We start from the raw sequence: 16,810 nt of genomic DNA, 5'->3' as shown, positions 1-16,810 counted from the left end.
GAAACTAAAATTCAAGTCTTCAGACTCTTAATCCTTTCTCTTTTCATTATAATTCTCGAAAACGCAGTAATTTTATTTCACAATAAAGTTAGGAAGACTTCAGCATTTAATTTCTTATATGCCTACGTGTCCCTCTAAAGTCAAGAGCATTCAATTTAATTATACCATCTTCATTTAAATGAGGAACATTTCAAACTACCGTACCAACAGACTCAGTCTACCACTTGGTGCACAATAATCATGAACAAAAGTATTATTGCTCAGTTAAAAATCTCAGAGCTGCAACTAAACAAAAGCCATTTTTGTCCAGGAAAGAATTTTCTAAACTATATGCGAACTTCTTTCAAGTAATACTTACATTTCACTTCACAATTTGGTTTAAGAATCCCTGAATAGGTACCAAGACCTACATATACTAGTCTTGAACATCCAATTTTGAAAATAATACATTAAGAACAATTTTAAGGATTACATGGTAAATGCCATATCAGCATTGTTCGTTCAATAACCCCTAGTTCCTCAGTTATTTTCAACAACCTGATAACAAACTACTACCAAGGCTCAGATGTCCCAACAAGTCATACAACAGATCCAGTCTACATCACTAAGTCAAGTTTAAGAATATCTTTGCTAAACATGGAAATGCAACTAGTAAGTGAGGAAAAAAATGAACATTTTAAGGGTAGATCTGAAATAGAATAATGTCTCGATTCAAGGCTCCTGGGCTAAGGATCCTTTTGTTTATATTAGGAAGCTGTATAATTTAATTCAAATCCTCTTCCCAAAGGAGAAGCACCAGGTCATAGTAGACAGTGAGTCCACCCGAGAGTCAGGAAGAACTCAGTACAAGTCCTACTCCTGGCACAACCCGGCTGAGCCAGTGATTCAGTGCTCCAGCACCCTCAGGCAAACTGCCAGTGTGTACTAGCAAAAGGAGTTTCTTTACAGGGATTTCTCTATAATTAAATCACATTCTCCCAAAATAGGAATAAAACAAGTATGAAGAAATGAAAATACATAAACATTATGAGAAGTGCAAAAATTAGAACTACTAGTTAATGCAAATACATGCTAAAGAAACTTAAAGGGATTTGGGTGAGGATGGATTCAAATGGTACTAAATCTAAACAGTTATTTATGTCTAATCTTCACTTGAAATACGCTGAGAAGAAATATCATTTTAAAGTCTCCATGATGTGGGTAACTTGCTAATTAGTCAATCTAAAAAGGATTTCTAGCCAACACTCTGGGTTTAAAATAACAATGACTAATTCCCATTCCACTTAAAAGGGACCCTAAAGAACTTCTAAAAATAAGGACTGCTCACTTCTAATTATCACAATTGTTCTCCATCAAGGGAGCAAATAACTTTTAAAATAAGGAAGATTTAACCAGAGTGCTTCTAACCTCTTACAAGTACAGAAAATAATGAAAAAGAACTGTTTAATAATGTGCCAGAGCAACTACTCCACCATTTTCATGCATGAAAGAGTCTAAAAATTGGGGTAGTTATTAGGGTTATTCATTTAAAAGGTAGTGGTTAATACCAGATGGAGTTTAAAATCAGACTAAAGACAATGAATGCAAATAAGACATCTATCTCTGGGTATTTGGGGAGCAGAGGAGCGTAGAAAAGGTGGTAACCCAACAAAAATGAGAATACCACAGGTTCTAGCAATACCTTTCTTCATATCTCTCGTTAAAATTATCAAATGATCCTACAGAGTGTTCATTCAAACAGCTATTAAGATAGTTCTAGCTGCATTTAGCTATTAAAATGAAAAGTAACAAATGGACACTGAATCGCACAATACTCATTACCTGTAAAAATGTCAGTGCTGCTTTCTGTAGTAGACATTCCGCATAACAAATTTCTGCGTGCATTTCCTCTATTAATAACAAACAAAATATATTAAAGAAAATCCTTGAAACATCACATGCATTTTGTCTTAAGATGCTTAAATGAGATCTACAGTAATACATGATCCCAAGTAAGTCTAAAATCTTGAGAAGCAGCACTGCCTGGGAAGCCTGGAGTTTAAACATCACTTGATCAGCTTCTTCATCTATCTACAATGAGGAGAGTGGCCAATAACATCCCAGTCCCTAGAGAATGAACAGTTTGCTCTGTCTCCTATAAAACCACTTGGAGGATCAGTGAAACTGCTTTCAGGATAAGCACCCCCTCTTCAGCCTCCCATAAAAAACACTCTCACAAATCCTCAGCATGGTAACAAAAAGCCTTTGAACTGACTAATGGCTAAACTGAGAAGACTTACAAATGGTTTGTGAGGAAGATCACTCTTTCTCTTCCCAGGAAAAAGTGACAGAGAAGAAAGAAGAAATGTGAGAAAAGAAATGCTGGGAGGTAAAATTCAGCAGCAGCGTTTCCATTTCTCTAGTCTCTCGTGTTTATTCTTTCTTGATTCTGGATGAGAGAGCATTCAGAGACAGAACTGACTACACTGCACTCCTGGGAGCTTTGGACAGAAGAACCACCAGAGTCTAGCTACAGGAGAGTACGCTGCAGTCTACCAATATTTTCATTTGCATCTTTGATGTCAAAATTGAAAGGAAGAAAATTTTAATATATTCAAAAAAGTTTTTTCTTGCCCAGCTTTCAAGTCAAGCTCTTACAATCTGATTGCAATCTCTGCCCCCCAACCTTATGGTTCACACTGCTAACATAAGTGCTGTACTCATGTGGTTATTCTAGCAGCACAAACAACTTGCTCACTCCTGCTTCTATGTGTACGATCCTTTCTATTCACTATAATACCTCAATCCCCTCCCCTCTCAATCTCTCTTTCTGTCTGTCTCTCTCCTTTGCTTTCTCTCCCTTCCTCCATCCTACCCCACTCTTCATTATCTATTCTCAAAGTCTGATCATTCCTAAAGGCCCAGCTTAAGTCATCCCTCCTTTTTGACTCTTCCAGTCCATGTGGATTTCCTCTTTATCCAGCTACTCCCCAAATACAACAGTCCTGGGTTCATAAAAAACAATTAACATATACTTGTTGATTGATTCTCTGAAAAATGAAATTCTTTCACCTCCCCTCTGCCCTTAAGCACTGTAGTGCCACTATTTAAACTAACGCAAGGGAAAAAACTTTTTTTAATGCCTTAACTAAAAATAATCAGAAATCATGACCATGAGAAACAAAATATAAGGATTCTTTATGTTAAATGTCTAATTTTAACACTTACTTAAAACCAGTTCAATATGCCAGCCAGCTAAAGTATTAGGTGGAAACTTTTATCCAATGTAGAAATGATGAGTGGGTGTATGACATGTTAAGCCCATGGAAACTTTAATTAAATGCATGCTCCACTGCAAACCACCAGCCATTCAAGAATGTAAATGAAAATCACCAAGTGGAAAAATAAATCACATACAAATGCTGCAACGTTTTGACTCACTCTGTTGGAAAAAGACAGTCTGTTTGGGTTGTAGTGGCAGCCAAACACATACACTGGAAATAAAGTGTAACGATTCCTAAAAAGAGCCCAGACAAAAGTCTTCAGTTCACTTGCTGCTTACACTGCTTTACTGTGCAGACCAGGATGAACAGTAGGATAAATTCTATTACTTTTCCAGAATCTTCACTTCTAAAGGCAAAAGTCAAGCAGGTGTTGCAAGGGTCTGGACTTACACCAGCAATTTCAAAGAAGGTGCTGAAGACATTCTAGAAGTGGTAGTTGCCACGCGCTAGACCCAGGTGCTTCAGACGGACAGTGTTAGAATAGGGACTCAGACACTGAAGAGTCTCCTATCCACTAGGTTCAACATTCTACCCACCACACAACAGATTATCCCTTGTAAACAAAGGAGCCATAAAGAACTCAAAGTCATGTAATACTTAAAACCAAAGAATAGGTGGTTTTAAAGTGCTTTCCTCACAATGCTAGATATTAAAAATATTATCTTCATTTTATACAAAAGGAAACTGAGGCAGAGAGAAGGGTAGTGACTTGACCAAAGTCACACAACAAATGCTGGACCTGAAAATGAAATCCAGGCCTCTTTACAATACAACAAATCCTAAACTAACCTGAATTCCAGTGTTCAACGAGTAGGTGACAAAAATAAAAATTTTCATTAAAAAACAGCACCTATTGGCTCATTTGCTTTTCTTTGCTAAAATGACATCTCTCCAAGATAATGTAAGATATATAAACTGCCTTCATCTATGTGCTCATGCCTACAATCTCCTTTCTGTATGACCCTGAACAAATCACTTAACCTGTCCGCCTCAGTTTCCTCAAATGTAAAAAGGGGATAATGACAGCACCTACCATTCAGAGCTGTAAGACTCAAATAAGATCATATGGTGTAAAGTACTTAGCACAGGGTCCAGCATACATTAGGTGCTCAATAAATGCTTATTTCTTCCTTCCTTTCTCCTATTATCCCCAAATTAGCCATGATTTCTCAATATATCACTAAGGTAAAAGAATCTGAGTCACTGTACACCACAGGAAGAGTATCTCTAGAGGACAAATTTCTAGCAAAAAGGCAAGAGCGAGATGGATAAAGACAGCAATAGAAAAGAGAGTACTTTATATCTGTCTTGGCTGTAATGCCCCATTTCCTAGTATTATAATAACGGCAGCTAAGATGGCTGGAAAACATGCCATAAGAAAACTATCTGAAGAAATAGGGAATATTTAGTCCATAGAAAGGAAAATTTGAAGTGGGGTAGAGATGTACAATGATTTTCTTTAAGTATCTGAAGGGTTGTGAGGTAGTAGAGGTATCAGATTTGTTCTGTCTGGCTCCATAAAGAAGAATTAAGAACGACAGAAATCTGCAAAGAGATGGATTTAGGTTTGAAATGAGAAGTGAGAAGAAATTCCTATACAATCTTAGTTGTACAAAGATCACACGGACTGTCTGAGGAAATACTGAGCTCTCCACCACCGAAGTCTTTCAAATAAAGACTGAATGAGAAAAGGGATATTATCTCGGGCATTTCGGTCCTGGGTTCAGATGTGACCAAATGGCTTCTAAGTTTCCTTCTGAGATTCTACTTTAAAATTGTCCCATGTGAACCGAACCCTGGGAATGACAGGGCTATTCTCATTTAACTGTCACTGGTGCTGATCCTCAATGTATCCTATCAGAGACAACAATTCTCCAGATAGGTGAGAATTGGCACAACTGTCCCTTAATAACAAGTTCTTTCTTCATATAGTAAGCATGGTATGGTTCATTTTCCTTTTTAAAAGCTATACGAGACAGGACAGCGGAGTAAAGCCTATCTGCTCCAAGCAGAAAGGTTCAGCTCCCGCTGCTGATACTCGTTACCTGTGTGACTTCAAACAAATCACTTGATCTCCCTGGCTTGTTTCTTCACCTATAAAATCAGAGGTTGGGACTAGTCTCTGAGAGGTCCTTTTGGATGGCATGATTTATTCTCTGGCTGGGTCACTTTAGTAACTCCCCGCACTACCACTGCCACCACCTATAAGCCATTATTCTCTGAGCATAATTGTGGAAAAACCCATCTACTTACATGCTTGAAACATCATGAAACACCATGGTAGGACCATAAGCTAGGGCAAAACTATGAGGTTTCCTGTCTGTTATCATCAGCCTTGTCAATGTTATGTACAAAGATATGGATTCCTGAACATTCACAAATGTTCGCATTCCAATGATCACACCTAATGCCCAACACAACCAACACTCTCAAGAGACCTCAAGGTGCTCGAGAGGTAGCCTAGTGGACGGTGCGTCAGACTTAAAAGTCAAGAAGATATAGGTACCAGTCCTGCTTCACTTACTAGCTAGGCAAGCCTGGATAAACCACATAAAGGTGGATCTCAGGCACCTTCCAGTTTTATATCTTACGATCCTCTGACTCACCTTCACTCAGCTGATCCACCGATGATTTGGAAACAAGACTTGACAGAGATTCTACCATTGTGTTTCTTTTTCTGAATCTACATCAGACAAGTGAAAAAAAAGAAAGAAAAAAGCATGCAAAATGAGAAATAGAGCTGAATTCATTTTATTTTCATTTAGTACTCATTTCAGATATAACCCTACAAACACAAAATAGCATTCCTACTAAACTATATTAAAGAATGATCAAAGTAGGATCCTAAACCTTTCAGGTTGTTCTACTTAATCCCACAGGCCAAGATCACTGTTTCTGTGGTAAATAAACATAAATAAGCAACAGAAAAATCTCAAAAGCCTCTGAAGCTTAGAAAAAGTCAGATACTTGGATGTTCTGTGAATCTGCAGGGCACAACAGTGGGAGGGAAGGAAGAATGCGTTAGACACTGAGATCAGACGCTTCCTTAGGAATTTCAATACTAAAACAACAACCCCTCCTGAGATATTTTTTCTGTGTTTGTACATCAAAGACATAACTATGATTTTTAAATCCATCTAATTTTCAGCTATCAAAAAGGTTCAAAGATGTTCACAATAAATCCGAAGACACAGAATGTTAAATGAATATATCAAACAAGAACACCACATTATTGGTCAGGTTTAACTGCACTTCCTGAACACTAAAACAACAAAAATGGAGAGACTCGTGTGCTCAATCCAGTAAGTGGTCAGAAATGTGGATCAAAATGCCATTTCACCAAATCTCCTTGCCTTATTGTTTTGTCATTTTTTACAAATCTTGACACTGATACTACAGAGAATGAGGGAGCACAGGAGATGAGATCCACCTTTCTTTTCCTATCTAAATTAACCCACTACAGTGGAGAACACAGCTCTCTGATTTTGCGTCACCCAAAATGTAAGATTGGTATTCACTCTTCTCCCACGGTTAAATTACTCAGACCTACTTCTGACAGGTTTGTAAAGCTTCCTTCATTGTGGAAATGCCATTCTGGATGTCCTGGTGCTCAAAGGTCATCGCTGCCTGCATTACTAAAATAGTACTGTAGCCCAGAGCATGATACATACTCTCTTTTGACCTGAAAAAGACAGAAAAAAACAACAGAGCATTTAGATTACACTCCTTAACTTTTTAAAAACATCACACTGGGACTATACATAAAATTATAAAGCTGTATCTATCACTTCTCACAAATGCAATATCTAACTCATCATCTGAATCACTGATTTGCTGAGTACTAAGGACTAGCTACACTGCACTTGGAAAACTCAGGCACCGAAAAATTATTTTGAGAACTTTTACATTCAGACCTATAATAACTGTCTTTGATCTCTGCTTCTCTTTGCACAACCTGATCTTTCCTTCACCACAAGGGGGCATATTCATTATGAACTTATTTTTTAAAAAGGTGTCAAGCAATGTATTTTTCCCTACATCTTTACGTTTTTATCAACCAAAAATCAAACAGTTCACTGGATTCAATTCTTGAAAAGCATTCAGTGCAAAGTTCCCTTATGTTGAAAACATGATCATTTCTCTCTCTCTCTCTCACACACACACACACACACACACACACACACACACTCTCACTCTTTCACTCTCTCTTATTCCCCCCCCCTTGCTTTTCTCTTACCCCAAAAATAAAAGACAAAGGAAGGATCTGTGCAAATAAAAATAAAAATATTTATAGCACCACTATCTTGTAGATAAGAACTGGAAACAAAATAAGTGCTCACCAACTGGGTCGAGGCTAAAATAATTGTGGTATATAAATGCAATGTGCTTGCTACAAAGTTTTGGGGGGTAGGTTCCCGAAAGAGAGGACATGGACAGAGAAAGCAGATTTTTTTTGTTCAGAAATGTAATTAAATTTTTAAAAATCTGTATAGGAATGTAATAGAATATACGAAAGTTTAAAAAAAGACAAAAGGAATGAATTCAGAGTAACCCAAAGAGGATTATATGAACTGATGATATGAAGCAAGCAGAACCAGGAGGGCAATTTCAAAATGACATTTTAAAAGACTTAAAACTCTAATCAACATCATAATGAATCATGAATTCAGAAGAATGACGAAGCATGCTTCCCACTTCTTAAAGAGAGCAGACCGGCTTTAAGTAAAGGATGACACAGTTCTTTATTTGTTTGTTTGTTTATGGGATATACGTGTATATATATACCCACAATCATCTGTTTCTCTTCTTCATAGATAAATATTCATTTTTGTTAATGTATGTCAAGTTCATAATTTTTAAGTTTTCCTGCTACAGCAGGAAAATAATAATGTTTCACTGGCTGGATAGGAGAGTGAGCATATCTGTAAAAAAGCAGTTGATTCCAGGTGAGAGGGGCTCTAGAGTGCAAATCTGCAATGGGTATGTGCCCACTCATTGACTCCTACAGCTGAGTCATATGAACACTCCTGTCCTCCTTTACTCTAGCTCAGGAGATTAACAAAGAGCCCACAGATCTTATGATCAGGCAGTGAGGATCCAGGGCAACACCAACCCTCCAGCGTATCCATCATAAAGACAGAAGGCAGAAGCGAAGGTGAGTCAACCATAACCCAGAACATGTACAGAGGTGGTCAGTTATCTTCGATATCTTTTAAATAATGTGGATATGTATGACAAGCCAGCAATTTATTTATCTTGGCAAAAAAAAAAAGCCAGGGCTAAGAGACTGGGAATTGTAATGTTCTTGAACTGAGGGGTCTGGCATCAATCAGGAAGACAGCCTACCCCAGGGCTGGGAAAGCAAACAGGCATTACCATGGCAGCTCAGCAGAAAAGCAAGGTAGTCTCCACTAGGAGCTGAGAGGACAGGGAAAGACAGCTGCCCAGAGAGGGAAAGTGAGGTGTAGAAATAGGCATTTGCTCAAAGGCCTCCCAGAAAGAGCCTTTTACCTACTCTCTATGAGACCTAGCCATCTAAAAACTATCTGACCTACAACAAGTCGCTTGACTTCATCTCCTTAGCACCTTCAAGCTCTACACGAATCCGACACTCTGTGGATGTATTTCTTAGCTAGGAGCAAGTTTGAGAAACACTTTTCATTTTATCTTCAAGCTTCTACAGAAAACAAATCCAAAATACATCACTCTTTTCCTGAATGGGAACAGCCAATCTGCCTCTTTGTTCTATGTGCATAAAGCATAGGTTGTTCAAAAGCATTTCCAGGGCCAAAAGAGCAGTATTAAGGGTAGGGCTTTACAGAACATTAATTTTAAATTCAAAACCTCAAATTCGTGACCACAAAACTATTTCTTAACAGAAAGTTGTTGCTTTTATTATTGTTTTTCCGGTGAAAATACTTTTTTTCAGTTACAAAACAAATATTTCCATTGTTTTTGTAGTTATAACAGCTGATCATTGTTGAGCTTAGCAGCAATGCCACCCTCACCCACCTACCTCCAATTCCTAAAACTGGAGTAGTCCTCCAGTGCAGTAATATCATTATGAAGTACTGGAGGATTTTAATGGCATTTTAGGAATGGCTAAGAGAGAGAAGGGCAGTGTAAAGTCAAGTGGGAAACATATTTTGAAAAAATCAAAATGAACTGATATAAGGCTGTTTTTAAGAATAAGTGAAACTGTGACAATGGAGACCTCTCAAAATACTGCAAAATAAGGAATACTGGGAATTGGGGACGGGGTGGAGGGAGAAGAGAAAAAAATCTATTCTTCCTAACCTATAATTCTGCAAGCCACTCAGACAGGATAAAACAAGAACAGAAAATTGTCACTATGCCCTGGTATAACTACTTTTCTCTTCCAACAATGCAACTGCACTGTCTAACATGTATAGAGAATCGGTTTTTATCAAGGGAGAGTTATTCATTTCACAAATAAAGTAAATCAACAGTCATATACATAAAGCAATTCAGCTACTGACTCAAGGAATAAAAAGCACACTTCCATCAGGAAAGCAAACAAACAAACCTTTATGTAGGAACATGAACAGATTAAAAGGCATGTATGACAACTATTTGCATCACCTGTAATTGAAAGAACTAAGTTAAACTTACCACGGACGAAGTAATTCCAAAGCTTCTGAGAATCTATTATTTAGAAATAAGTTTAATGCCATTGTACACTCTTCTAGCGAACACCGAAGATCCATCTTGTTTGCCCTAAAAACAAGATATATAACATGCACTTATTTACATTAGCTCATGATTTCTGCTTACACCTTTGAACACAGAATCTGCACAAATTAATTCCTCTCATCAATTGCATCAGACCTGGAATTGGTTTTAAAAAGAGGAAACCACCTGCAGAATTCTAGTTTTACGTAGTGCTTTATAACAGAAATATTTCAATAAACAGATGGCAAACTGGTTAATTTGACAAACAAAGCTGCTGTTGAGAATATGCTACAAGTTTAGTAATCAACACTAGAAATCATTTTAGATGGAATCTCTGAGTTAGAAGTTTACAAATTACACCAAAGTATAAACCTGAAAAACTAGTAAAATGATATGGTGTTTAACTACCTCACAGTGCACAGGATTTAGAATTGTAAAGAACCTTACAGGTCATCTTGTCTGGAGTTTTCAAAGTTGTGGGGCATGGCACAATGGGAGAGGATGAAGAGGGGAGATATCCTCTCTTGTGGGGCATGATGCAACGGTCAAAATTAGTGGTTATTTTCAAATATAACTTCCACATAAATATACTCTTTTTTTCCCAATTAAAATAAAGTTCATATCCAAGTTAACAAAAGCATACTCAACACAGCAATTCCTCTCCAACTGGCAGTGATTATTTAATGCAGTCTGTACAAAGGAGGGGACCACACATCCATAGCTTTAGGCTCATGACAGATTGTGTCATCATGCTCCTGGCTCCATTTAAACAAGAAGTGTGCAAACTCAATTCACTGTATCTTGGGATTCACAAGTATTATAATTAATGGAGAGACCCATGACAACCACCATCACCTATCAACACCATCACTACCCACAGGGTGCTTTATACAGATATGTTTCAGCTGCACATATCATGAAACCTCACATATTAAAATATCTCAAATGTGTATTAAGTTGAATATATTGGCAAGACAAGATTATTTTCTAATAATATTAGATGCTTTTAATATGCAAAAGCCAACTTTTTCAAATACCATATCTGTGATATCAAAAGAGTTACATGCATCGGAGAAAGCTGTTTAAAGACTTGTTAAATTTAAAACGCTTCATTTCAAAGGAGAAACACAGGTGCTTCTCTGCAGCTACTGACATGGTCAAAATAATACTTGGAGAAGGATATCCAAAGCAGTTTCAAGTAACTCTACTTGGAGGTATCAAATACAGAGGAAAAGAAAACTGTCCATCTTTCTGAAAACCTCAGTATTCAATTAATTAACAAGCTAAAATCTTCCTTTGTATTACAAATAAATAAAGCAACATATGCACATTTTATGACTACATATGTGTAGACATACATATATGCACACACATATGTATATATAATACATGTTATTAATAATGTTAGAGATTTGTTAATATGTGAGTCTATTTATGGCAATACCACTGACAGATTAGTTGATATCATGACAAAATATAGGTCTATATAGCCCCCCCCAAAAAAAGTGAACATTTCTTAAATTTGGATACAATTTGATAAGCATGAAGTCCTTTATATAGAATAGAGTAAGGAATTTTGCATAATTTTTCAAGTTGTTAACCCAAAAAAAGTCAACTTTATTTTTTTTTCTATTTTTTTCTATTTTTTTTATCTATTAAAAGGAGGACTCTGCAAAATTGTGTGAAAACATGGAGGTAGAACTTTCAATATTATTGTGAAACACGCTAGCTTTCTCAAGTCAAATTATTTAATGATAAAAAAGATGAAACAAATTCATTCTACTGAAAAAAAATTTCTAAAGCACAAACATTTTACACAAACAAGATGTATCTGGATTAACACGATGACCAACTTCAACTCCAGAAGACTAACGATGAAACATTGCTACCCATTTCCTGATGGAGGGCTAAGAGATTCGAGATTGAGGGTAAGACTTGCATTTCTGTACATGGGCAAATATGTGGATTTATTTTGATTATCTGTTTGTTACAAGGATTGAGTTTTTCTTTTGTTACATGGGTATGGAGGAAATTGGAACAGGAGCTACCAACACTGAACCCCTATTCCTAAAAAAAAAAAATTAAAAGGCTCATTGAAGCATTTTTTTAAAATGCATAAAAGGAAACAGAAGAAAATTCATAGAGAAACACAGAAAAGGAGGATAACTTTGAAAGTAATCTAGATGACACATCTTTTTTTTAATTTTTTTTAATGTTCTACAATCACTAACATAAAACTTAGATTTTTTACCCCCAACACTTACCCCCACCATCCCCCTCCTTCCCCAAGATGGCATACAATTCTATATAGGATCTACATATACTTTCCTATTAAATACATTTTCACTATAGTCATTCTGTGTAGATGAACTAAAATAAATGGAAGAAATCTTATAACAAATCAAAACATTACACACACACACACACACACACACACACACACACACACACATACACATGATCTGCTACATTCTGCGATTGAATTCCATAGTTCTTTCTCTGAGTATGGAAGGCATTCTGCCTTAGAAGACCATTGGGAATTTTTTTTTTAAGTTCTTGCATTATTATGAAGTTCCAAGTCTACCAGAAAAAAACTTGCACACTTGCTGTGCACAGAGTTCTCCTGGTTCTGCTCCTTTCACTCAGCATCAGATCATATAAGTCCTTCCAGGCCTCCCTGAAGTGTTCTTGTTCATCATTTCTTATGGTGCAATACTACTCCATTACATTCATATCCATAATTTATGAAGCCATTCCCCAATTGATGGGCATCCCCTTGATTTCCAGTTTTTGGCAACTACAAAGAGTGCTGCTATAAATATTTTTGTACATGTGGGATCCTTTCCCATTTTTATGATCTCTTGGGGATATGGTCCTAGTAGTGATATTGCTGGGTCAAAGGGTATGCACATTTTTGTAGCCCTTTGGGCATAGTTCCAAATCGCTCTCTAGAACGCTTGGATGAGCTCACAGCTCCACCAACAATGAATTAGTGTTCCAACTCTCCCACATCTTCTCCAATATTTATCATTTTCCTGTTCTGTCCTGTTTGCCAATCTTATAGGTGTGATGTGGTACCTCAGAGTTGTTTTGATTTGCATCTCTCTAATCAAAAGTGATTTAGAGCATTTTTCATATGATTATGGATATCTTTAATTTCTTCCCCTGAAAACTGCCTATTCATATCCTTTGACCATTTATCAATTGGGGAATGACTTGTATAGTTGTACATTTGAGTCAGTTCTCTATATATTCTAGAAATGAGGCCTTTATCCCCAAGATTAGCTGTAAAAATTCTTTCCCAATTTACTACATCCCTCTGAGTTTTGATTGCATTGGGTTTGGTTGTGCAAAAACTTTTCAGTTTAATGTAATCAAAATTATTCACCTTGCATTTCATAATGCTTTCTATCTCTTCTTTAGTCAAAAATTCTTCCCTTCTCCATAAATCTGATAAAAACACTATTACTTGCTCTTCTAGTTTGTCCATGGTATCAGTCTTTATACCTAGATCATGTACCCATTTGGACTTTATTCTTGTCTACGGTGTCAGGCATGAGTCTATGCCTAGTTTCCGCCACACTGTTTTCCAGTTTTCCCAGCAATTTTTGTCAAACAGTGAGTTCTTATCCCAGAAGCTGGGGTCCTCAGATTTATCAAACAGGAGGGTGATATATTCCTTGCCTACTGTGTCTTGAGTGCCAAGTCTATTCCACTTGTCTACCCTTCTGTTTCTTAGCCAATACCAAGTGGTTTTGATAATTGCTGCTTTATAGTACAATTTGAGATCTGGTAGCGCAAGGCCACCTTCCCTAGCATTTCTTTTCATTAGCCCTTTGATATTCTGGACCTTTTGTTCTTCCAGATGAATTTCGATATTATTTTATCCAGCTCTAAAAAATAATTATCTGATAGTTTAATTGGTATGGCACTAAATAAGTAAATTAATTTAGGTAGAACTGTCATTTTTATTATATTAGCTCAGCCTACCCATGAGCAACTGATGTTTTTCCACTTACTTAAATCTGACTTTATTTGTGCAAAAAGTGTCTTGTAATTGTGTTCATATAGTCCCTGGGTTTGTTTTGGTAGGTAAACTCCCAAGTATTTTATAGTGTCTACCCTAGCTTTAAATGAGATTTCTCTTTCTATCTCTTGCTGTTGATGACACATCTTTTTTGAAACAAAGCAATCTATATGCAATAGTTTCACAGATTCATATACAATTCTACTTTTTTCTTTTTGTAGTTCATTAAGTTCAGAATATCTGAGTCTGGCAAAGAACTAGTGAAGCAGCCAAGAAACATGCCTGCCGTAGCCCAGAAATGGCTACTTACCTCTGCCTCATCCCACCCCAACCCATTCTGTGAGAAGTCAGCACAGGCTGGAGAGGATTAACTCACCAATTGAGGGGGAAAATTGGAATGTGTGCCTTCAGATTGAGGGAATTATTTTATAGCAACTACTTTAAGTTTGGGTCCATTCTCTGAAAGAGGCATTATAGTATTGGGGGTAGGGAGGGAGTTAAGGGGAAAAAGTATTTTTTTTTTTTTGTAACTTCTGTCCATTAGTAAATACCATTTTGGAGAAGATAATTGGTTGGTGATAAAAAGGAAAAGACAAAAGGCTGGTGAATAATATTAGTAAAAATCCTAGCCCCTCAGGGTCATTCCTAGTGCCCTGAAGGAAACAGTCAAGACCCTCCTGAAGGAAATCATCCTACTAGACTAGAGGGAGTTGAGTGAACCCAGAGGGGGTACTATAATAAGAACAATTCATTTAACATAGATTTCTAAAATTTACAAAGCACTTTTCTCATCACAATCCTAGGAGGTGGACAGCTTAATTGTGCACTGCATATTTAATACAAATTAAGTCCTTTGAGGTATTCTTAAATTCCTGTCTTTTTGAGGCACCTAAATAGTTCAATGGATAGATAGAGCACAGGTACTGGAGTCAGAAAGAAATGAGTTCAAATCCAGACTCAGACATTTTAGTTGTGTGGCCTCTAGCAAGTTTTCTCAATCTCTATTTGCTTCAATTTCCTTGACTTCAAAATATGGATAGTAACAGGACCACTAGGTAGTGCAGAGGATAAGAGTTCCAGGCCTAGAGTGAGGAAAATATCCTTAAGAGCTCAAACCTAGATTCAGACAAGTTACTAGCTGTGTACCCCTAAACAAGTCATGTAACCCTGTCTGCCTCAGTTTCCCCATCTGTAAAATGAGGTGGAGAAGGAAATGGCAAACTGCTCCAGTATCTTCGCCAAGAAAACCCAAAATGGGTCATAAAGAGTCAGAAACTACTGAAACGATTGAACAACAACAAAACTCTCCTGGGGTTACTGTAAGGAGCAAAAATGGATAAATATGGTACCTGGCACAAAGTGGGCGTTATATAAATCCTTATTCACTTTCCTGTCCTCATTCCCTTTTAGTTTTAAAGGTAGACAGATCCTCAGGGGATGATGGGAGGGAACAGCCTGAACATGATACAGAAAGAGAAAAGCACATGGAGTGTTCCAAAAACAGTACATGCTCCAGCTGTAATAGAGAATGAAAGAAGGAGCATAAGACAACATAAAGCTAAAAACACAGAGTGGCATCAGTTTAGGAAACACACTCCTCTCTGGTCCTATTCCCAGCTTCCAGATTTCCACATCATGTGGATTTATCCTGGAACTTCCTTCAGCACCTAGGTCCTCCTCAACTTGGGACACCACATTGTAAGGCCTGCCTTCCTCTCCCACTGATGAGCTGCTTCTGGAGCCTCCATTTTCTGTAGAAGTCAAGGTCTGCCTTCATCCCCTTCACAATCTTGACCTTATTCCTGGCTCCAGGATTATAAATCCAGGCAATCACAAAGAGAACCCAGGATAACCCCACAGTTGCAAACACAAGAGACTAATAAGAGTCCAAACAAGAAGTTTGGAAGAAAGGAGGGATTGCAGAGGTTCCCTAAGTGGGAGATACTGCCCCCTGCAGGGTGCTGGAATTATTGAGGGGGAGAAGTGGTAGTAGCCTCAGGTACAATTGGAGAGACCATTGAATAAAAATAAGGGAACTGTGGAAGTGTAAGGAAAGAAGAGAAGAAAATTTTGAAAAACCATTCGTATGTTTCATCTGCTATATGAGTTGTAGACATGTTGTATAAGTCATAGCGATTACATCATTTTCCAAATAAACACACAAAATGCAAGTTATAACCAATCAGTGATCAAGTCTGCAGACAGATCTTAACAAGCAAGTGTTGGCAGAGGAGTATGCAGCGCATTGTCATGAAGTCTAGCATGCATTGGCAGGAATATGTGTGTATAATGACTTGTTTACAATATGATACTATATGGTTACATGATGCAACATTATATCATCAAAACTTCAATGCCGGGGAAAAATTACAAATTTACAATAAATTATTAAATATCAGATGTGTCATTTTTTAAAAAAACATTTTATATTTTTTGAAATAATGCAAACTTAAAAAAAATAAAGGGTTAAAGATTTCCTGCGGGGCACTGAGTATTTTTTTTTTAAAGGAGGCAGGAAGTCCTCCACTCTTGGTTGGCTTCACCTGTGTCCTGAGGACACCATGAGCAACCAGCTTCTTTGAGAAAACTATAACCAGCCCTGTTCTTGGAAACCAAGACTCAGACCCCAAAAAAGGCCCTTTATGGTTCATGGTCAAGGCTCAGCTGTGGGTACCCTCACAGAGATGAAAGAATTGAGTATTCAAGCAAAGGAGACCCTTTCTGGAGCTCAGAATAAAATAGATCTATTCAAGCAAAAAGAAGATGGTGAAAAGCCCAAAAAAGCAGAGTTGTAAGTTTTGAGAAGCAACCACTACAGAATCAGAGT

General features: G+C 37.2%; 1 protein-coding gene across 10 annotated transcripts in view; it reads right to left on the bottom strand.

The window, feature by feature from the left end:
* Window positions 1-16,810, bottom strand: part of TTC39B (tetratricopeptide repeat domain 39B) — a 148,367-nt gene that overhangs the window by 39,126 nt on the left and 92,431 nt on the right. For all 10 annotated transcript variants that reach the window (XR_011977444.1, XM_072656144.1, XM_072656071.1 and 7 more), the window contains 4 exons: window positions 9,897-10,001; window positions 6,814-6,945; window positions 5,870-5,946; window positions 1,822-1,889 (listed from right to left, as the gene is read on the bottom strand). Coding sequence is in view for 9 of the 10 variants with exons in the window: in XM_072656071.1 (XP_072512172.1) it covers window positions 1,822-1,889; window positions 5,870-5,946; window positions 6,814-6,945; window positions 9,897-10,001 (382 nt within the window). In the remaining variant the exon portion in view is untranslated. The remainder of the gene's footprint in view (window positions 1-1,821; window positions 1,890-5,869; window positions 5,947-6,813; window positions 6,946-9,896; window positions 10,002-16,810) is intronic.

This window comes from Notamacropus eugenii, chromosome 1 (genome assembly GCF_028372415.1).
Source record: "Notamacropus eugenii isolate mMacEug1 chromosome 1, mMacEug1.pri_v2, whole genome shotgun sequence".
NCBI classification, from domain to species: domain Eukaryota; kingdom Metazoa; phylum Chordata; class Mammalia; order Diprotodontia; family Macropodidae; genus Notamacropus; species Notamacropus eugenii.
This window is presented reverse-complemented; position numbering and strand designations above follow the sequence as displayed.